This window comes from Dromiciops gliroides, chromosome 3, assembly GCF_019393635.1.
Source record: "Dromiciops gliroides isolate mDroGli1 chromosome 3, mDroGli1.pri, whole genome shotgun sequence".
NCBI classification, from domain to species: domain Eukaryota; kingdom Metazoa; phylum Chordata; class Mammalia; order Microbiotheria; family Microbiotheriidae; genus Dromiciops; species Dromiciops gliroides.
In genome coordinates this window covers 2,685,448-2,708,923 of record NC_057863.1, presented here as the reverse complement: position 1 = coordinate 2,708,923, position 23,476 = coordinate 2,685,448, and the positions used below count along the sequence as shown (strand labels likewise).

The following is a 23,476-nucleotide window of genomic DNA, read 5'->3' as shown; positions in this document are numbered from 1 at the left end:
CTCCTTGCTGCCTTTGTGCTCCTGTCAGATGGTTCAAAAGACCTTCCTTTGAAGAGGTGTATTAATCCATTATGAAAGAAAAGACAGTACTTCATCAATACACAAAAATTTAAGACAAATTTAAATTTAATCATTGAAAACTTCTAACATTTATCAATGATAGTTCATCAGTAATGTGTTCTTTATGTTTTATAAGTTGAACTTGTTTTGGAAATCAGCTTTTGTACATCATTTCTTCTTTTTGTTTGTTTGTTTTTTTGGTGAGGCAATTGGGGTTAAGTGACTTGCCCAGGCATCATTTCTATCCAAATGAATGAAGCCAAAAAAACATAAACAGCTATTTCCCACAAAGGGATTTAACTTTGAATTTATAGCCTTTATTTTTTTAAATAAATTTTTAAGATAGATTTTGGTTTTTTACATCAACAGAATTTCCCCAAGTATTCCTTTGTCTTCCCCTCCCCAGAGGGTCACTCCATAAAACAATATTTTTAAAGGGGAAAAAAAGAAAGAAATTGGCAAAACCAATCAAATATCAGTTTGAAAATATATGAAACATTCCACAGTCACAAATCTCCTATCTCTACAAAGGAGGGCGAAGGCTTGTTCTTTTTAATTTTGCAGAATTCTTTTTTTACTGTTTTGAGGATGTTCCTTCCATTTCCATTGTTGTGGTCATTGTGCAGATGTCTTCCTTGCTCTGCTTCCTATACTCTGCATCATTCATGTAGATCTGTCCAGGATTCTCCATGTTCTTCATATCTGTCATTTCTCATAGCACAGGAATCTTCCATTACGTTCATGGACCACATTTGGTCTAGCCATTCCCTAATCAATGGGCATTCATTTGCCTCTAATTCTGTGTTACCACAATTTTGGTGTATATGGGGGCAACGAGGTGGGAGCACAGTGAAAAGACCACTGGACTTGAAGTCAGGAAGGCCTGCACTCAAATCTTGCTTCAGACACTCACTGGCTATGTGACTACAGACAAGTCACTAATATGAATAATAATATAGCTAGCATTTGTACAAAACTTTCTAGTGCCAGGCACCATGCTAAGTACTTTATCTCAATCATTATCTCATTTGATCCTTACAACAAGCCTGGGAAGTAGGTGCTATTATTATCCCCATTTAACAGGCCCTCCTGTGATGTGGTGCTCAAAGGTAGATCTTTCCAAAAAACACGGCCAGCATCGTCTGATATCTTTATGACTTCCTAGCTCCCTGCACTGGTAAAGTGTGAGCATATGAATAACATAAGCCAGCTGCCAGGCCTAGTGAGAAAACCGAATAACAATAGCCAGCACTGCCAGAGTAGCTCCCGCACAGCTGGCCTGTGCCCACCCTCCAGAAGCAGGTGGATCTCGGGAGTGCTGCCTGGTTCTGAGCTGCCCAAGTATCTGCATTAAACCCAGCATCACTCTGGGGGGAAAAAGAGGTTGCCTAAGGAGAAGCAAACAACAGAAGCACAGCAGGACGAGATCCCAACTGCTCACTCGCACCCGGTGTGGCCCTGGACAAATCACTCCGTCTGCTTCCTCCTCTTCACTAAAGCCAGCTCAAGGGCCCTTCCAGCTGTAAGTCTTTGGGCACCCTTGACTGGGCTCAACCATTAGAGCATCTTCTCTCGCACGCGTGGCCTTTTGTCCTTAATCCCCATGCACTACTGCATGGCCTTCTGAGAGATCCCCAAAGCCAAGCACAAGTTCTATTTGGACGATTTATGGTTTTTCTACAGGCTCCTGGGACGGACAACCAAAAGTTTACGTTACCCATTTATTTACTGTAGTTTAAAGTACATTCCCTAAAATCCTAGGGTTCCAGGAGATGTTATTAGAGGTTCTTGGGAAAAAAAGCGGGGGTCAGTACAATCGTGCGTTTTCTGTTGCTGAGAGCGCGTTTGGATTTGTGGAGCATTCAAAAAAACACACAACAAAAAAAGGAGCTTCCAAAGTGTGAAAGTATGGAATGGTGGTGGAACACGGTATGTATCTGTGACAGGATTTTTTAAACTGTGCTACATATTGGGCTGGGCAATGCCACCAGCCTCACTGATGCAGCAATTGTGCAGGAGACTTTGGCCTTCGGAAACCAAGGTCTTTCCCGGGTCTCAGTTTGCCTGAGGCAACACCCATTCAGTGATTAAGGCTAGGTAAGAAATAAGGAAAAGAATGACCGCCTTTAACTAGTCAAAATAAAATAAACAAATAAATAAACCTGCAGTTTTCATTTAGCCCCAGGACAAGTAGAACTCGCTAACTGGTCAAAACTGCTGGGAAAACTGAAAAGCAGTCTGGCAGAAGTGAAATTGAGACCAAGATGTCACATCATAAGCCACAAAAAGCTCCAAATGGATACAAGACTGCTCTAAAAGGTCATAATCGTAAACTAGAGAAGGGAAGACTATAACTTTCACAACTCTGAAATAGGGAAGAGAATTCTTAAAAAACAACAACAAACGGGGCAGCTAGGTGGCGCAGTGGATAGAGCACCGGCCCTGGAATCAGGAGTACCTGAGTTCAAATCCGGCCTCAGACACTTAACACTTACTAGCTGTGTGACCTTGGGCAAGTCACTTAACCCCCATTGCCTCGCTAAAAAAAAATTAAAAAAAAAAAACAACAAAGGATATAGATGATCATAAAAGATAAAATGGACATTTCTAAATACATAAAACTGAAAAGTTTCTGTGTGTGCACACACACACACGCGCATCAATGCAGTGACATTCAGAAGAGAAACTGTGAACTGGAAAAAAATTTTGCCCTAAATTTCTCTGTTAAAGATCAGCTACCCGTGATATTAGGAACTGAGAACATTTTGAGCCTCCCAAGATGACCCCCTGAAGCAGAGGCAGAATGTTTCCTAGTTCCTGCACACTAACTCCAGCAAAACCCTGAAGTTCAGACCAGGCCAGATGATGATAAAGAAAAACAATAAGAAACCATAAGTGACTTCTTCCACCCCAAACGAGCACAAAAAGTGGGCCAGAAGTCCATGGGCAATAAGAAAAGGGACTTCTACTCAAGATGGAAAATGCTCTCCACATCTAGAAAAAGAACTATGAAGGCTGAACGCAGACTGAAGCTGACTGTTTTCACTTTTTGTGAGTTTTTTGTTTCTTCTTTCTTGTGGTTTTTTCCTCTTGGTCTAATTCTTCTTCCACAGCATGACTAATGTGGAAACATGTTTAACATGATTGTACTGTACAACCTGTGTCAGACTGCTCGGTGTCTTGGGGAAGGAAGGGTGAGAAAAAATTAGAACTCAAAATATTACAAATGTGGATGTTGAAAACTCTCTCTACCTGTAATTGGAAAAAATAAAACAAAATGCTATTAAACAAAAAAAAAAAAAAGAAAGGGACTTACCGCCCCAAGCAAAGCAGATACTGGACACACATTGGATCTGTCACCCTTGAAGACGGAAGCAGCAAGAACAGAGGAAAAGGGGCAGCTAGGCGGCACAGTGGATAGAGCACCGGCCCTGGATTCAGGAGGACCTGAGTTCAAATCCGGCCTCGGACACTTAACACTTACTAGCCGTGTGACCCTAGGCAAGTCACTTAACCCCAACTGCCTCACCAAAAAAAGAAAAAGGACAGAGGAAGAGAAGGGAGAATAAAAGGAGGAATACACTGCTATAAAAAGGAGGAAGGAAGGGGTAGGATTGGCTATTTTAACAATTGGGGCATGTGAGAAGACAGCAACATGAAGAAACAGGTAGCAGGAGTAGACAACAGATGAACCTCGCTTTTACCTAAAACGGACAAAATACAAACACACAGCCAATGGACAGCTCGGTCCCAATCTGTGCAAACAATGAATCTCTTTAAGGGGTAGCGGCCTTCCAATTCATACTGCAGATTTCCACTGGACAGAAACAAACGGCTCTATTTTACATAACGATCTTTGACTGTACAAATATGAAGACATGGGACCAATTCAGGGGGTTCTTATTCGCACCAACAGGGACTTTGCTGCAGAAATACAAATGCTATACAAGGAAACAAATTGAGATGGGGAGGTAAAGAAAGATGAGATACCCAGGAGCAAACAGTCACAAGCAAAACAAACGTTCTGGTCCCGAAGGGAGAATTAAAAGGAGGAAGGAAAAAGGAAAGGACTAACTATAATAGCTAACATTTATATAGCATTTCAAGGCTTACAAATATCTCATTTAGATTGGATCCTAAGGGCCTGTCTAAACTTTTGGACAAGTAGGCAATGGGTGAACAAATGATGGCATCTGAATGTAATGGGATATTGTGCTGTGAGACATGACAGAAACAATTTCAGAGAATCCTGGGTCGAATGCAATCTGATGCAGAGTGAAGTGAGCAGAACCAAAAGAACAATTTTCTCAACAATAGCAACACTAGGGGACAGCTAGATAGCACAGTGGATAAAGCACCGGCCCTGGATTCAGGAGTACCTGAGTTCAAATCTGACCTCAGACACTTGACACTTACTAGCTGTGTGACCGTGGGCAAGTCACTTAACCCCCATTGCCCCGCAAAAAAAAAACAAAAAAAACCAATAGCAACACTAACAAAAACTACTTGGGAGGCCTCATGATGAAGTATGTTACTCAGATCAGGACATAAGGTGAAAGGCACAACGGGCAGAAACATGTTTCTGAAGATGGCCATTGTGGGGATCCATTTTGTACCTCTGCTTGTTTGTTACAAAGGGTTTTTATCTCCAAGATCACAAGAGTGACAAGTAGTGGGGCTGAGATCAGATCCACCATGCTATTCTAACTGGAGAATAGAGGACTGGTCCGTAGGCACTATCTGGCTCTTGGCTTAATTTGTAAACCTCATTCCTGGGTAGATACAATTAAACATCAGATCAGCCCTGAATCCTCATTGCTAAAATGTATATGTGTGTGTGTATGTACATACACACACACTTCTATACACACAAAACCACATATATATACATGCATTTTGTATTGATTATATATAATTGGGTGTCCCCAAAGACTTAGTTCAACATTAAGCTATTAAAGCTTAAAATGAAGACTCTGGAGACATCCTGTTTATACAACACACATATACAGTTATCCCTTCCATCACATATACACATATACAGTTATCCCACATCCCAAGGGTTAGGGGTGCAGCGCCCCATGGCCGGGAAAATCTGCACAAAATTTGTTGGTCCTCCATAGCAAAAGAAGTCTGAATTATTATGGTATGAAAAGATAAAATACGTTGATGTGCTGTGATACTATACATATGTTTTATGCATTTCTGAGTTTCTCAACTTTTCTATGGCTTTTGCGGCTTCTACAAAACTCCCCAGAAATTTCCATTTACTTATGCTGACCCATGATATAGAGAAACTGCAATGGGGAAAGCTGTGATGTGGAAGAGACAACGGAAAGCTCTTTTTGATAAGATTTCCCAGTAGAATACAGGCTCTCAGCTGTAACAAAGCATGCCGGATGTCCCTTCTTCAGGGGCTCACTCTGAAACAGCACCTTAGAATAGCAGACAGAGGAGAGGATGCTCAAGGAATTGCTTGTCAAGTCCGTTTGGTAATGGAGCGGGAAGAAGGTTAGCTGGAGCTCATTTGGGCTCAGGACACAGGCAGTCACAAAGCATCAACTAACCAAGGAGAGGCCTAAGAGCTTGAGGGTCCGAGAAGCAGGTTTTCCTCCTGGGGTTTTCAGTCCTCTTCCCTCAGTCCTCTCAGTCTCTCTTTCTCTTTACATCTCTCTCTTATTCCCTCCCATTCTCTCAAGTGGCCATGATATGAAACTGAGGCATATCTTTCTTATTCTTATACCGAATAGCTTCAGGGTTCCTTTGCTTCCCTAGGAAACAAAGGGCACACAGAGCAACAGCAAAGAAAGGAAAAAACACAGTGAAGGGAGGGAAATACACAATTAACAAACATCACAAAACAGAAGAGAAAAGCAAAACGGATTAGAAAGTAATATCCAATAGAGTTCTTTACAAGTGATTCATTTAAAATATAAAGACTCACATAGAGTAAAGATAAGGGATTGGAGCAAAATGTAGTATGCCCCAAGTGAACTCAAAAAGGCAATTCATGATTTCAGACAATTACAAAAATAGACTTAATTTTAAAAGATAAAGAAGCCACATGTAGCTAAAAAGTACCATAAGCAATGCATTAATTTCAATATTTAACATATATGCACCAAATGGCAAAGCATCTACATTCTTAGAAGGAAAAGCTAAACTAGTTATAGGGAGACAGTAAAACTAAGCTAGTGGGGAGACATCACGTTACCACCTTTCAGAGCTAGAAAAAAAAATACCAACCAAAACAATAAACAAGAAGGCAGAGAAGGACCCGAACAGAATTTTAGAAAAGTTAGATACAGTAGTTTGGGAATCACTGAATGGAATGGAAAGGACGCCCATCTCAGCTGTGCGTGACACTTTTACACCAAAACAAACAAACAAAAAACCCCACAAATCTCATAAACAAACGAAGAAAAACAATAATATTAAACACACGCTTTATCAAACAAAATATAACACAAATGATACACAATAAAGGGCTAGTGAAGAAAAAGGTTAAAAATTAACTACAGACCAAATAACACTCTAAAAAATCAGTTGATCAAAAACCAATCACCGAAATACCGAATAATTTCATTAAAAACATAACATACATTTGGGGGGATGCAGATGATCTCTAAGCACACTCATCAGCAGAAGAAAAGACCAATGAATTAGGCGTACACCTGAAAAAGCTTTAAAAAACACCAACAGGGGCCGCTAGGGGGCGCAGTGGAGAGAGCACCGGCCCGAAGTCAGGAGGACCTGAGTTCAAACCCGACCTCAGATACTTGACACTTACTAGCTGTGTGACCCTGGGCAAGTCACTTAACCCCAACTGCCTCACTAAAAAATAAAAAATAAAAACCACCAACAAATGTTTAAAACTCCAATTAAACACAAAAATAGAAAAACTGAAGAATCAAAAAAGAGATCGACAAAACTGAAAGCAAAATTAAAAAATCAAATTGATTAACAGATAAAACTGGGAGTAAATAAAACAAAGAACTAAACCATTAGCTGATTTGATTAAAAAGAAAAACAAATTACCAGTAGCAAATATGCAAAAGGTTACTCACAACTAATGAAGAAATCAAGACTATTAAGGAAATATTTTCCCCATCTGTATGTTAATAGAAAACTTAAACAAAATGTATGAATATTTACAAATATACAAACTATCCAGATTAAGAAAGTTTAGATTAAGGGGCAGCTAGATGGCGCAGTGGATAAAGCACCTGTCCTGGAGTCGGGAGGACCTGAGTTCAATTCTGGCCTCAGACACCTAACACTAAGTATGTGACCCTAGGCAAGTCATTTAACCCCAACTGCCTCACCAAAACAAACAAACAAAGTTTAGATTGGCCAACTAGATTATCAAAACAGACTCACCAAAGAAGTAAAGATAAAATTCTATAGCAGAAAAATCAGTTAGGTGTGGCTACAGATAACTCCAGAGGTCAGGACTATCATTCCCCCCACCCCACCCCACAAAAAAAAAAAAAATCCCCCGGGACCTGGACTCTCAGGAATCTTTCCCCACCCCCAAAACTTTCCATTTCCAGGTGATCACACCATCTATACCCTCTATAAAAGCTTTTCCTTTCTTCTGTAGGGGGAGGAAAATGTTTGAGCCCTCCTCCCTAGGGGAGAAGTCTTTGTCTTACCCCGCGGTCACTTTCTCTAGTGAGTGCCAAATAAAAGACCATTTTAATTCTAATTGGACTGTGTCGGAGTGTATAATTCTTTAAAATAGAGGAATATTTAAGGATCCCCACCACCATTCCCCTCCCCTCCCCTCCCGCATTCACAAAGAAATACTCAAAGAACAATTAATTCCAATGTTACACACACTCTTTGCAAAAATAACCAAAGAAGAGGTCCTATCAAATTCCTTCTGACACAATTATGGTCTTAATAATCCACAGGAAGAGTATGGTCTTAATAATCCACAGGGATGGGGGGCAGCTAGATGGCGCAGTGGTTAAAGCACCGGCCCTGGAGTTAGGAGGACCTGAGTTCAAATTCGGCCTCAGACACTTGACACTTACTAGCTGTGTGACCCTGGGCAAGTCACTTAACCCCCAATGCCTAAAAAAAAAAAAAATTTTTAAAAATAATCCACAGGGATGCAATGGATAGAGCACCGGCCCTGGAGTCAGGAGGACCTGAGTTCAAATCGACCTCAGACACTTGAAACTTACTAGCTGTGTGACCCTGGGCATGTCACTTAACCCCAATTGCCTCACCAAAAAAAATCCACAGGGAGAGTCAAAGCGAAAGAAGGAAACTATAGACCAATACCCCTAATCAATATCAAGTCTGACATTTTATTTTAAAAGTTTGCAAAAAACCTGCAACACTTGGGGCAGCTAGATGGCACAGTGGTTAAAGCACCGGCCCTGGATTCAGGAGTACCTGAGTTCAAATCCAGCCTCAGACACTTAACACTTACTAGCTGTGTGACCCTGGGCAAGTCACTTAACCCCCATTGCCTAAAAAAAAAAACAAAAAAGCCCCAAATACTTAATTGTTTGTGTATCTTATCTATAAGGGGCAGCTAGATGGCACAGTGGATGGAGCACCGGCCCTGGATTCAGGAATACCTGAGTTCGAATCTGGCCTCAGACATTTAACACTAGCTGTGTGACCCTGGGCAAGTCACTTAACCCCAACTGCCTCACACACACACACACAAAAAAAAAAAACCCCTGCAACACTGTATCACAAAGATGAAACAAAACACTATGAGCAGTTTGGATTTACAGCAGAAATTCTGAATTAGTATAATATTAGGGAAACGATTAACATATTAACATTCATGATTACGGGAAGGGAGACAGAAAACACAGAAACAAAAGAACTTTTCCTTAACATGATAAATAGTACATATCTGAAACACAGAGCCTGCATTCTACGTAATGGGACAAAATTGAGTCCTGTCAGACCCAATGCATAGCAACAATGTCCACCATCACCACTACAATGACACGGTGCTGGAAATGCTAGTTACAGAAGTAAGAAAAGGAAAGCAAGCATAGGCAAAGAAACAATAAAATGACCTCTTTCTGCAGATAATGTGATGAAGCCAAAAAGTAACTGAAACGATAACCTCAGCCAAGTTTTAGGCTATGAACTAAATCCACATAAATCATCAACATTTTGGTATAACACCAATAAAACCCAACAGGAAAAGGCAGAAAGAGGAACTCTACTTAAAATAACTAAAGAATGTACAAAATACTTCAATCCACAAAGAGGAACTCTATAAATACAACTACAGAACACTGTTTACAAACTAAATAATTGGAAATACCCACTGCTCATAGGTATGCCTAACCAATATAATCAAAATGGCAATACTGCCTAAATTAATTTACTTATTCAGTGCCACACCAAAGGACCAAAAGATTAGCTTATAGAACTAAAAAAAAAAAGTTTTTTAATTTATCTGGAGGAACAAAAAGGAAACTTTTTTTAAAAGTGGAAAGGAAGGAGGCTAGCAGTAGCAGATCTCGAATTCTACTATAAAGTAGAAATCATAAAAGACAATTTGATACCGTTTAAAAACCAGAGAGGCCACTGATCAGGGGAACAGAGATGGTGCACAGCCCAGAGGAGCCTAGGTAGAGGAAGGCTGGCCAGCAAAAAAAAGTGCTGACTTGGGGGCAGCTACGTGGCACAGTGAATAAAAGCACCAACCCTGGATTCAGGATGAGTTCAAATCCAGCCTCAGACACTTGACACTTACTAGCTGTAAAACCTCAGGCAAGTCACTTAACCCTCATTGCACCGTCCCCCGCCCCCCCCCCCCAAAAAAGTGCAGGACTTAGGAGTCAGGAAGACCTCTGTTCAAATCTATCCTCAGATACAAGCGAGTCTGGCTCAGTCACTTTCTCTCTGCCTTCCTCCATTTCCACATTACAAGAGTCCCTGCCTCCCAGGGGTGTGCTGAGGACAATGAGAGGACAGGGACCCAATGAAAGGACAAAAGTAAAGCCCTGGGCAAATCCTCAAGTGCCCCAGAGCAGGGCTTCTTAAACTTTTTCTCCTCATGACCCCTTTTCTCTAGGGTTATATAGGTATATGAAACAGGCATACATAAGCTTTTACTGTGGCCATATTTTTGTGACCCCCACATTCAGAACCATAGTTTAATAAGCTGGGCTCTATGACTTCTAGCTATTGGCATCTTCTCATTGTCTGTTGTCAATACTGGGAGCTGACTGTTCAGTAAATTCAAAGACACCTGCTAGTAGGGTAAGGACTTAGCATCTGACAAAAGCAGCAGGGAAAACTGAACAGCAGTCTGGAGGAGTTAGGTTTAAAACAACATTTTCCACTATATACCAAGATTAGCTCCAAATGGATACAAGACCTACATCTAACAGACCACATCACCAATTAGAAGAACAGGAAGAAATGACTTGTAGATCTCTGAACAGGGGAAGGATTAAAGCCCAAACAAGGGATAAAAGAGATCAGGGAAGAAAAAATGGCCAATTTTTGTTCCATCAAATTTTAAAAGTTTTTGCAAACAAATTAAGTGCAACTAAGATTTTTAAGGGGAACCATTAAATGGTGTCCCTTTCTGGACAGCTAGGTGGCACAGTGGATAGAATGCCAGACCAGAAGTCAGGAAGACTCATCTTCCCAAGTTCAAATCTGGCTTTAAACACTAACTGTGTGACCCTGGCCAAGTCACTTCACTCTGTTTGCTTCAGTTTCCTCATCCATAAAATGAGCTAGAAAAGGAAATGGTGAACCACTCCAGCATCTCTGCTAAGAAAACCCAAAAACGGGATCATGAAGAATTGAACATAACTAAAATCATTGCAGCGAGCTTCTCAGATGAATCTCATTTCCAACGTACGGAAGGAATTGATTCAAATTTATAAGAATAAGAGCCAATCCCCCAAATGATAAATGGTCAAAGGATATGAATAAGCAGTTCTCCAGGGAAGAATTCCAAGCTATATGAAACACTGCTACAAATGCAAATTAAAGAGATGAGTACACTTAACTCTTATCAGATTGGCAAAGGTGACCAAAAAGAAAAATGACAAATACTGGAGGGGAGGAAAGAAAACAAGCACACTAGCACCCAACTCATGGAACTGTGAATTGGTTTTGTCATTCTAGAAAGCAATATGGGACTATGCCCATAAAGCTACTAAACTTTTACTAAACCCTTTGACTGAAGAATGTCACTCTGATGCCTATACCCCAAAGAGATAAAGAAAGAGCCAGAGTCCTGGCTGAACAGAAATATTTATAACAGCTTTGTTTTTCTTTTTTTCTATTCTTGTGGTGGCAAAGAACTGAAAACTAGGGGGGGGGGCATCAATTGGCAAAGAGCTAGACAAATTCCAGTTTATGAAGAGAATGGAAAATTACTGAACAGAAATAAAGAGCCAGTTTCAGAGAACCTTGGGAAGACATATGACTTGATGCAGAGTGAAGTAAACAGAACCAGGAGAACAACTGATACTATAACATTAACACTGTAAAAAGGTGAGATTCTGAAAGACTTAACAAACTCTGATCACTACAATAATCAACCATGATTCCAAAGGACTAATGAAAAATATTACCCACCTCCAGACATAGAACTTACAGACTCTGAGTACAGATTGAAACATATTTTTGGACATGGCCAATGCGGGAATTTGTTATCTTTCACTATACTTCTTATTACAGGGGCTATCTTTTTCTTTTCTTTTCTTTTTTCTTTTCTTTTTTTTTTTTGAGGCAATTGGGATTAAGTGACTTGCCCAGGGTCACACAGCTAGTAAGTTTCAAGCATCTGAGGCCGGATTTGAACTCAGGTCCTTCTGAATCCAGGGCTGGTGCTCTATCCACTGCGCCACCTAGCTGCCCTTATCTTTTTCTTTTTAAGGGGAGTGGGGAGTGAAGGATACATGAAGAAAAAAAAAAGTTTAATAATTTGGGAAAAATACATTATTTTAGGTAAAAAAAAAAAAGATAATGGCCCTAAATACATGTAAAATGTTGGACAGAGACAGCTTTTAATAGATTAAGGCACATGAGTACAGGGCTAAAACTTGTCCAAACTCTCTCAGACACAGTGTTCTGGAACTACTCTCTCCCTTCTTTGCGGAGGTGGAGAACTAAGTGTGTGAACACTGAAAATACTGTCAGGCTTTGTGGATGTCGTTTGGTTTTGCTGAAATGCTTTCTTTTTACTTCTTCCTTTTTTTTTTTTTTTTGGTGGGGCAGTGAGGGTTAAGTGACTTGCCCAGAGTCTCACAGCTAGTAAGTGTCGAGTGTCTGAGGCCACATTTGAACTCAGGCCAATACTTTAACCACTATGCCACCTAGCTGCCTCTCCTTCCTTTTTTATTTTTTGTTTCAAAGGAAGGAGACATTCAAAAGTGAAGATGTTTAAAAACAAAGGGTATCACTGAACACTGGCCATATTTTAAAAGTCAAAAATGTTTGCTGTATTCTATTATTTATAGGAACTGTCACGTCGGTATAGAAAATGCCTTTCAGGGGGCAGCTAAGTGGTGCAGTGGATAAAGCACAGGCCCTGGATTCAGGAGGACCTGAGTTCAAATTTGGCCTCTGACACTTGACACTTACTAGCTGTGTGACCTTGGGCAAGTCACTTAACCCTCATTGTCCCACTCAAAAAACAAAACCCCGCCTTGAACTGGATGTCCAGTAGACATCTTAAACTTAATGGGTCCAAAAGAGAACTTGTTATTTCCCCCCCCCCAAACCCCATTAGAGCCAGGAGCACCGCCGTCCTCTCAACCCCTCAGGTTTGCCGCCGGCAGACACTCCGGACTCCTCCCGAGCTCACCCCTGCATTGGCAGCCTATCTCCAATATGCCCCCTTCTCTCCTCTGACACTGCAGCTCATCACCTCCAGCCTGGATTACTGCAATAATGTGCTGAGATGTCTCCCTGCCTCAAGCCTCTCTCCACTGCAGCCCACCCCCTACTCTGCCACCAAACTGATTTTTCTAGAGCATCTCTCTCTCTCCCTCCCTTCCTCCCTCCCTCTCTCTCTTTCACACACACACACACACACACACACACTCTCTCTCTCTCTCTCTCTCTCTCTCTCTCTCCTCTCAATAAGCTCCAGTGGCTCCCTGTTGCCCCAGAATCCAATACAAAATGCTGTGTTTGGCATTCAAAGCCCTTCCTAACCAACCCTGCCCTCTTTCTGGTCTCCTTAGACCTTATCCCCCCCCTACACACACACACACACACACACACACACACTCCCATACTCTTCGATCCAGTGACCCCAGGCTGCTCTCCTCTGGCGGCCCCCCCAAGCCTGGAAGGCTCTCCCATGTCCCTGGCTTCCTTCCCCAACAAGCCTTCTTCGTTCCGGTGCTTTCCCTCTTTTAATGACTTCCTACTTATCTTATATATAAAGTGCTTGTCTCTTGATTAGAGGTGAGCTCTTTGAGGGCAGGGAATGTCTTCAGGCTCTCTTTGGATCCCCAGTGTTTAGCATGGAATCAACATTTCAAGGACTGGCTCGGCTTCTTTTTTTTTAACTAGAATAAAATCTGTAGAGTCGAGTCTCTTGGAATTTCCTAGTATCATAAAATCTCCTCATCTAATGTCTGAACATCCGCCTGTCTCTGCTTGGCGTTCTTTGAAGGCTGGTTTTCAAATTTTTAAGGATCAAATGGACAGCATCATGCAAAAGTTTAAACCCTCATCCTGTCTCTCAAATCAATTCAATTTAACTGAAACCATAAAAACATCTGGCTTTGTTATAGGCTCTCTGATTCTAGTTCGAATTCACTCATTGAACATACGTCTACAGACAATACTGTCCTTACCCTCATGGGACTTTTAGTCTAGTATGAGAACATGATACAATTCCTGCAGCATTGGATCTAAGACCAGTCTGAATCCTGGTTATACATTCATTACTTAATCCTTCTGAGCCTCAGTGTGCACATCTGTGAAACCGGATAATAATTCACTATTACCCTCCTTGTCAACTGTTGTGAGGTATGTGGCAAGTTTTAAAGTAATATCAATGTGGGGGCAGCTAGGTGGCGCAGTGGATAAAGCATCAGCCCTGGATTCAGGAGGACCTGAGTTCAAATCCGAGCTCAGACACTTGACACTTACTAGCTGTGTGACCCTGGGCAAGTCACTTAACCCCCATTGCCCTAAAAAGTAAAGTAATATAAACATGAGTTACCTTATTCCATTATGTTCATCACCATAAGGGAAGACATCAACACTGACAATAAAAATCCTAAGGTCTGGAGCTCAGAGGAGGCCAGAGAAGCCCAGGCACAGTTCAGAAGCCAAACAAGGACCAGAATTCCAGCCCTCCGATACCAAAGCCAGTACTCTTGACAAAATGACAACATTGCCTTGCCTGACCTGCTGGGAAGCCTCCCCAGCCAGCCCAACTCGGTTCCTGCGAGTCCTGTTCTCTGACATGTCCTCAAGTTCTGTGACATCGCCTTGCCACCACCCAACAACTGGCATTCGGGATTGTACCACCAAGTCTTGCTTCCCAAACCTGTGAAGAATTCTCTCCACTCAGAACTCCTCAGGTCCCGAGATCCCAGGGTTTTCTCAAATCAGTTTTGAGATCACAACATGATTCTGAATCAGTGATTCCAAAGCAAGTTTGAGATTGTTTCACAAGGGGTTCAGCAAGACTCCACAAGTCTTTACCAACCAGGTGATGCCAGGGCTTTAGAGGCTAGGGAAGAATTCAACAGGTAAAGAGAGAGAATCATCCTTTTGTTGAAGAAGAGGAAAAGCATATTTAAGGGACAAAGGAGAACGGGTTGGTGAAAACATCAAGTCCTTGAAGGAGAATAATATGAAGGGGCCAAAAAGATGGGCTAACACCCAACCATGAAGGGCCTGGACTTCAGACTGGACATTGAAGAGAAAGCTGCTGGTGATCCCACAGTGGAGGGTCAGTACAAGGTGAGCCTGGGCAGGGAGAGAGTAAAGGCGAGAGGCCATCCCAACAGCCAGGGCTGGTGGCCCACAGAGGGCCTGCACTGAGGTGCCTGCGGGGGGGGGGGGGGGGTGCTAGAGAGGTAGGGACAGACAGGACAGGTGGGATGTGAGAATGGAAGGGGATTCTGCAGCTATGGCTGCCTCTGGTCTAACCACGCAGCCACCAACCTTGGCTCTTGTGCTGATGTAGTCAGAGGAGTACAGACACAGGCAAAAGGGTTAGCCCTGACCCTAACAGTCCAAGTGGAAGGAAGCCCCCAGGGACTGCTAATCTGGCCATGGCCTTGAATAGGTTAACATTTTGACCAATAGCTTAGAAAAAGTCAGGGAGGGGGCAGCTAGGTGGCGCAGTGGATAAAGCACCAGCCCTTGATTCAGGAGGACCTGAGTTCAAATCCAGCCTCGGACACTTGACTAGATGAAACTTCAGAGAGAGAGAGCTGTAAAGTCTGACACTTAAGTCTTCCAGGCATAAACTGGGACAGGGAAGATTAGATGGCACCAAAGGCTGAGGGGTGGGGGGCACTAAAGGCTCAATAAGCCAAGACTCCAACCACCAAGAAAGCCAGCAGGCTTCGGGTGTATCCGCTGCCCAAGCAATAGAGGCCACAGTCTTCCCCAGGGCACTGTGCCCTGGCCTGCTAGGGCCACATCTTCAAAAGGTCCCCAAGAAACTGAAAAGCACCCAGGGAAGGGCAACCAAGATGGGGCAGGGCCTGAAAGCTCCAGACCAGGAACGTCTGGAGACGATGAAACGTGGCTGCCATCTTTAAATATGGGAAAGATACCATCAGCCCTGCTCTGCTTGGCCAAGAGGGGAACCTGACAGACTTCAGGCCAAGAAAACTCCTTGCTCAAGGTTCTCTTTCTCCTCCAAAGGGGAGGAGGCAGTGAAGTCACCTCTCAGGCAGATCTTTAAGTCCCGACTGAAGGAGAAAACCTCATCAGATGCCTTAGAAAGGGGAGTGCTGGGCAAGTCTGGGGGGACCAGTGACCTCAGTGGTCCCTTCCTGTCCTGAGTCTGGAAAAAGTCATGGAAATGAAAAAAAGGTTCCATTCAAAGAGCTTTTAGCAGAGAGGAAAATGCCTCTAGCTGGAATTTTAAAAGTAGACACAGGGGGCAGCTAGGTGGCGCAGTGGATAAAGCACTGGCCCTGGATTCAGGAAGACCTGAGTTCAAATCTGACCTCAGACACTTGACACTTACTAGCTGTGTGACCCTGGGCAAGTCACTTAACCCCAATTGCCTCACCCCCAAAAAAAAGTAGACACACACATATTTCTTAAATTAACACGAGATAATGAGCAAGCACTACGGCCACCTAGGCTAACCATGCTATAATTCCCACTGAGCGGCCATCCCTCGAAACCTGTGTGTGTGTGTGTGTGTGTGTGTGTGTGTGTCTAGGATAGAGAGAAGGAGGCAGGGCTCCATCTCCTCTTGCTTACCACTTGACAGTCTTGTGGGCCCAATGGCTTCCTTCCTCACTACAATACTACAATAATGCACAGAGTCCTTTCCCTAAGTCTCCTGGACATTTTCTCTCTAGTCTAGCCACTGCAAATCACACCCTCCTGCCATGGCCTTCACATGCCCACCCCACTCTCAGACTCTCTCAGGCAGATCTCCTTTCTTTCCTTGCCCACAAGGTATTTCTAAATCTCTGACTTCCTCTAAGACAGGCTCTTTAAGGGGAAAGAACTTTAACGTGGAAAGATGAATACGAACTGATACAAAGTGGTGAAGTGAGCAGAACGAGGAAGGCAAAGTGTGCGCATCTCTATGGCGGTTCTGCCATCTCTGCTCGTGGAGGACCTATGACCTACCTCTCTATGGGTGTGCTTCCTTCCTTCCTTCCCCACTGAAGCACAGGCTCTTTAGGAATCACTCAACAAGTACTGATTAAGTGCCTGACCACTATGTGCCAGGTCCCAAGGAATCAAAAGATAAAAAGGAAACAAGCCCAGCTTTCTGGGGAACTAAAGCCAGAGCCAAACAATAGTTTACAGAGGTGGCAGGAGTGCCTGAGAGGCAACACCAAGCAGGCCTCACCTCTCATGTCACTGCAGGGTGTGCCCTCCACACACACCCTCCCCATCTCTCTCGAGGCCTCAGTCTCAGAGCAGGTGCTGACCTGCATGGCTAGCAGGTATTTCCTCACCAGGAGCTCCCTACTCCCCTTTCCCCCCAAAATGGAGCAACCAGGGCAGTAGTTCAAATTATGTGTATTAAGGACAGAAAATTTTTCTACCCAATGAGTTCAGCTTTTCGTTTCCAGAGGAAGATGTCTGACAAATAAACAAGTGCCACGTCCATAAAGTATTTGTGATCTTTGAGAGCTCCAATGCAAACACAAAAACCCAGCCCAACAAATTCTGGTCAAAAGGTACATTCTCCATGATGGAGAAAACAGGAAAACCTCCTGTAGATTTTCTAACCTTGAGGCTAAGCCATTTACACTCATTTCTAAACTTGTTTTAAAATGAAATGAAAGCACACATTGGCATAACTAAAACGAGCCCATTCCATTTTAAATGATGCTTGACCATAACTTAAATTAACCATTAACTTGATTCAAGTTAACAAGACCTAACTGTTGCAATTGTGGCCTCTTAGCAGTCCCCACCTCTTACTCCTGGGGAAAGATTCCTCCCTCTCCCCAGCTTCTTGGGTAAGCTCCCTTTCTCCTCATCATGAAAGACAACTGGCTGATATTTGGAAGGGGGAAGATCTGAGTGAGAATCCGGGCCTGGCCACCAGCTTGAGGTGTGACCTCGGGCAAGTTACTTAACTTTCCTAGGCCTCAGTTTCCACAACAGTAAAGCAGGAAGAAGCCTAGACCAGAAGTTCCTCAATCTCTGATGGATGAACATGCTCGGTTTCAACAGTGGCCGATCCAGCTCTCACCCTCGTTTTTCACTGTCCATGGACTGGCTGGGCCTCAGGGTCTCCAAGGTCCCTTCGAGCTCCTGGACAAGTTAGACTCGGCCTCCTTTTTCTCAAGTGTCAAATGGGATAATCGTGCTTCCGGACCTGCCAGCCTCAGGGGTTTGTAATCCACTTTAGGATCCTTAAAGCACTACGGAAACATGCACTGCTCTGGCCATGAAGCTGAGCTGCAGCTAACATACACAATGCTACCCAGCAGATGTCGGGTATATTGTGTCAACGTTCTTCACCACTGTTTCTCCAAGGAGCCTTTTCAAGAATTAAGTGTTTGGAGCTTTCCCCGCGTACAATGGCACTAAAAAGCTTTCTCCAAACTGAGTTCAGAAGCCCTGCCTGGTGCCAGGGACCATTTCTATGGATGACTGTCTGCTCACCACTACACACACTTCCAAAAGGTCAGTCACAAAAGACGAGCATCTGACCCTCCATGGGCTTCACCTCTCAATGGAGCAGTGATTCATACAGCCCAATCCCTAAGTTTTTTTTTTTTCCTGCTCTTAAATTCTACAGACCTCCCAGTGGGTTCCTCTATTTCCACCCAGTCCCAAGCTCTCACATGACCTATGACCGACACCAGCGGCTGGAATTTTTTTAATATTATTCGAGTTGATCTCAAAATTAAAGGGTGGCACAAATTCAGCACAAGCCCATCTTATAAAGAGAAATCGGCTTCCTTGTTTTCCTAAGTAAACTGCTGAGTCACAGCAATTTGAACTTCCAGAGTCCAACTTCGAGTTGCCTCCGAAGTTACCATTGTAAGCAGGCCCCGCACTGAGGCCCATTCTGAAAGCCGCCCGGGCACAGTCGGGAGACACAAGTCCAGGTGAGCTTGCCCAAGTCACGGGTTCGATGCCCAAGTTTGAGTTCTTGAGCGTGAAGTTTTCCTTCCTTTCCTGCAGGAGGATGGGAAGGCCAAGGAGCCCCAAGAGGGACCAGAAAAGAGTGCCCCCTCCCCCCAAGGCAGTTGTGTGCCAGGTCCGCACCCCCCACATCAGTCCCCAGCAGAGGAGGAGATAAGAGCCGGACTCCAGAAGAGGACTGCAGGGCTGCTGGGGCTCCCTCCCCATAAGGAAGTTTCTTGTTCGTGCCCAGGGCTGTCCCGAGGGGCTTAAGTGCCTGGCCAGGCTGCCTCCGAGAGACGAGGTGACTCCTACCCTAAAGAGGCAGCCCTGGGCGGAGTCTAAGGGGGGCCCCCAACCCCAAATCGTCCGCCCGGCCGGTGTCAGAGGTGCAGTCAAAGGTGTTCCCGTGGCACCCACGAAGGCAGGGAGGTGGGTGGCGGTTTTCCTCTCCGGGTCTGACGGATGGACAGGTGCCCCCCGCCCCAGGCTCAATCCCATAAGCCGGGGTCCTTCTCGGCTCCTTTCGAGGCCCCCCCACCAAACGGGCAGACTAAAAAGCCCAGCACTGAGATTCCCGTAAAGGGAGGGATGTCAGAGCAAAGCCACCCCTGGGGGGAGGGCTTTCTGGGGGTCCCCGACAGCAGGGGACTGGCCGGGGCGGGGGGGCTGGAGGGAGGTCCCTCGCGCTACGCGGCAGCGGCCCAGGCAGGAAGGAGGGAGGGTCCGGGGCCTCTCCCCAGGGGACCCTTCCCCAGCGATACGAGGGGGCCCCTCCTGGGGGTGCCTCAGTTTCCTCCCCTGCAAAACCAAGGGCCGGGCCCCCCAGATCCGCTGAGACCCCTCGGATCCAAGATCCCACGAAGCTGAGCCTCTTCCACCCCCTCCCCACCGCGAAGACCCCCCCCAGCCCCTTACTGCGCAGGCGCAGGGAAGGGGACGGGGAGACTGACAGCCACGGCCCCGCCCCCTCCCCCCGTTCGGCGGCGGGCACCCTCCCCCTCCCCCCCGAAGTTCCCCCTCTCCCGGGGCGGGGGTCTCACCGGAAGCGAGGCGAGTCCTTGAGACACTCCTCGAAGTCCACCGTCACCTTCATGCTGCCTCGGCCTGGCGCGGGCGCGGGCCTGACGGGCGGAGGGACGGACACGGACACGGGGCCGGGGCGGAGGCTGAGGCAGAGGGAGCCGGGCCGGGGCGGAGGCGGAGGAGGAGGCGGGGCCGTGGGGAGGACGTGCCGGCGTGGGGCGGGAAGGGGGCGGGGCCTGGGCCTACCGCGCGGCGCGGCGCGGGGCGGTGGCGGCCCTGACTGACAGGCCGGGACTGCTACCCGGCCAATGAGAGGAACCTGTGACTGGGCCGCTATGGCAACGCCCATGAACGACAGCGCCCAAGATCCACGGCGAGAGGGGTCACTCGGAGACCCCGGCCCCTCCCTGAAGATGGCAGGCCAATCGCAGCGCGGCGCCGAGGAAAGGCGGACCAATCGCAGCGCGACGCCGCAGGGAGGCGGGCTCGCGGCCCGTCGCGGCTAAGCGGGTGGCTGTAGGCGCCGGGGTAAGGAACTCACGTGACTCCTCCCTCCGCTCGCGCCGCCGCGGCGGCTACGCAGTGCCGAGAACCCTAAGAGGACCAGGCCTTTTTTTTCTTCTTAAAGGGCCCGAGCTGAAATGTGACGTTCTAGAGCAGCCCACGTGGCACAGGGCTGACCCCTGCGGTTGTCAGAAGCCCGGATTCCAATCTCCACTCTGGCCCTTATTTGGGTGGCCTCATTTATGTAGTGAAGGCCCTCCCAGCCATCCCGGGACCCCCAGAACTCCATCCACTGGCAGTCCTTCAATCAACAAGCATGAATTAAGCACTCACTGTGTACCAGGCAGGGTCCGTGCCCTCAAGGACGCACGATCTAATGGAAACACTAGATCCTCTCCCCCACATCGGCCACATTCACAGTTACATTGTATCCATGGGGGGGGGGGTGCTCGCGCGCACACACATTCACACAGGCTTGCAAACATACTCCAAGTCACTAACAGAGAAATGCAGATTAAATTGAAGCGGGAAAGGGATACGAATTTATATAGCACCTGCTACGTGACTGCGAGTTCAGTGCGATCATTTCCCCACTTTACAGTTGAAAAAACTAAGGCAAACAAAGGTTGAATGACGTCCAAGGTCACACAGCTCCGAATGACCTGAGGCTACATTTCAGCTCATATCTTCCTGAGTATCTAAGGTCAGTACTCTATCCACTGGAATAGCTAGCTGCCTAAACAGTGGGGCTCTGTCTCACCTCCATTAGGCCAGCAGATGACAAAATCGGGTGGGAACAGGTATATTAATACACTGTTGGTGAAGCTGTGAATCGATCTAACAATTCTAGAAACCCCTTTGGCCATGCGTCCAAAAAGCTTCCAAATTGTGCAAACACTTTGACCAAGCTGGCTGGACCATCCCCTAAGGAGATGAAAGACAGAATACATGGGGGGCAGCTAGGTGGCACAGTGGATAAAGCACCAGCCCTGGATTCAGGAGGATCTGAGTTCAAATCCAGCCTCAGACACTTGACACTAGCTGTGTGACCCTGGGCAAGTCACTTAACCCTCATTGCCCTGCCAAAAATAAATAAATAAATAAATAAAAGACAGAGGACATGGGACTGAGCTGCACAAAGAGGGAGAACATTAAGGAGACTCGATGACTCTGCAGCATCTCAAACCAGAGACCTGGGCTGCTGTCACCAGAGCATTCACCTACTCACAGTCTGAGGAACATCCCGAGGAAGGGTCTGCTCTTTTCCCAGCTTCCCCTCCTGATAGCTGTCTATCCACAGACATCATATCATCTGCTTCCTGTAAAAGGTGGGTTTTCTTTGGGACTTAAAGGGAGCTTGGGAGGTCAGAGGTCAGAGGAGGGTGAGAATGCCTGGAGCCCAGACAGGGACACTCGTGTCTGTGGAATGGCTGGGACCGTCAGGCATCCACAAAAGCTCCCACTTTGACTCGGGCTAAGTGGGTTTTCGATCCCCAAAGGCAGTGGCACAGAGCGAGAAGAGAAGAGGGAGCCCAGCAAAGTTCTGGGGGACATCCACGGTGAGGGCGGGTGACCTGGATGAAGATTTAACCAAGAAGCCTGAGAAGGAGCAGTCAGAGAGGGAGGAAGAGAACCAGGAGAGGGTGGGGAGCCCCAAAAGCCTAGAGAGAAGGGGGCTCCCCACAGCATCTGAGGCCGCAGAGGGGCCTGGACAATGAGGATGGAGAAAAGGCCGCTGGACTCCATAGCCTTGGACTCCATCTCTTGATCACTGGTGACTGGGCAGAGAGCAGTTTGGGTGGAATGAGGAGCTCAAAAGCCTGATTATAAAGGGAGAAGAGAGCCCAAGGAGAGAGAGTGGAGGCCCCTCCTGCAGGCCCTTTTCCAGGAGTTTGACCACAAAGAGCAGAGGAGATAGAAGATGATCCTTAGTGGGGATGGACATGGCATGATGAGGGGGCAGGGGATCCGAGAGAGGAGGGCAAGGGAGCTCTGAATTGCTTCACCGAAGGGTCAAGATGGGGAGAAGAGGAGAGAGGGGCCGGTGCAGGGGGGATGGCCTGGGAGAAAACAGAGGGGTCAATCTGAGGAGGAAGAACAGATAACTCAGCAGATACTAAAAGAGGGCAGCCTCTTTGCTGTTCTTTCCTGATCTAAGGCTCTGAAGCAGAGTGGTGAGTACTAGATGTCCAGAGATGCTGTTTCCTTTTGATCAGAGCTGACCGATGGTGTCCCTTTTTGGAGAAGATGATGTCTTCAGTAGTATGTTACCTCATTTGATCCCTCTGGCAGTCAAGTACTGCTATTATTCCCTTTTAGTTGATGAAGAAACTGAGGCAAACAAAAGTTAAGTGACTTTTCCAGGGTCACACAGCTAGTTGGTGCCTGAGGGCAAGAAGGATGCTCATTGATTGACCGGCTTGGTTCTGAGTCTGCCCTATCTTCCAAGGAATTTTTCATGCATAATGAAATGTGAATCACAGTGCTCTCCCTAAACAATATTATTATAAACATTTTTAACTGTAAAATGCTCTTTTCTCATGCTTTTAAAGTGTGTGTGGTGTACAATTCGTAACGTATAATAGTCCAACAACTAGGTAGCAAAGTGGATAGAGCACAGAACTTGGAATCAGGAGGCCCTGAGTTTGAATCCTGCCTCAGATTTTTATTAGTTGTGTGACCCTGGGCAAGGCACTCAACCTCTCCCAAACTCAGTTTCCTCCTCTGTAAAATGGGGCTAATGAGAGCACCTGCCTCAAAGGGTTGTTGTAAAGGTCAAAGGAGTTCATATTTGTAAAGTGCTCAGCACAGTGCCTGGCACTTAGTCAGCCTACATAAAGGTGGATTCCCTTCCCTTCCCACCCCTGTATCCCTCATAATGTAATCCCAGAAAGCCCAGACAGCTGGAATGAATCAATCTCTCAAAAGTGTACATGAGGTGCAAAGTCCTTAATCCATTTAAGAGGAATAAAGGGCTTTGACGTGAGGCTCAGACCAATGACATCACACAAAAGTCTTGGGATTAGCTGAAAGAATCAGATTCCACCCCCCCACCCCTCCAAGCCTGGTAGGAAAGTCTAGTGATGGCCGGGGAAGGGGGTGGGGAGCTCCCACCAGGCCCCCA

General features: G+C 45.8%; 1 protein-coding gene and 1 long non-coding RNA gene across 10 annotated transcripts in view; one reads left to right on the top strand and one right to left on the bottom strand.

The window, feature by feature from the left end:
- The window catches only part of ACAP2 (ArfGAP with coiled-coil, ankyrin repeat and PH domains 2), a 115,584-nt gene extending 95,573 nt beyond the window's left edge, over window positions 1-20,011 (bottom strand). For all 8 annotated transcript variants that reach the window (XR_006355474.1, XR_006355475.1, XM_043990947.1 and 5 more), the window contains exon 1: window positions 19,866-20,011. Coding sequence is in view for 6 of the 8 variants with exons in the window: in XM_043990947.1 (XP_043846882.1) it covers window positions 19,866-19,918 (53 nt within the window). In the remaining 2 variants the exon portion in view is untranslated. The remainder of the gene's footprint in view (window positions 1-19,865) is intronic.
- Window positions 20,012-20,463: 452 nt separating this feature from the next.
- LOC122750378 lies at window positions 20,464-22,839 on the top strand. Of its 2 annotated transcripts, none has more exons than XR_006355740.1 (3): window positions 20,464-20,700; window positions 20,954-21,680; window positions 21,852-22,839. It is a non-coding gene; the product is annotated as an uncharacterized LOC122750378 (long non-coding RNA). The 2 variants fall into 2 exon arrangements; XR_006355741.1 differs by having other exon boundaries at window positions 20,464-21,055; window positions 21,203-21,680.
- Window positions 22,840-23,476: the final 637 nt, after the last annotated feature.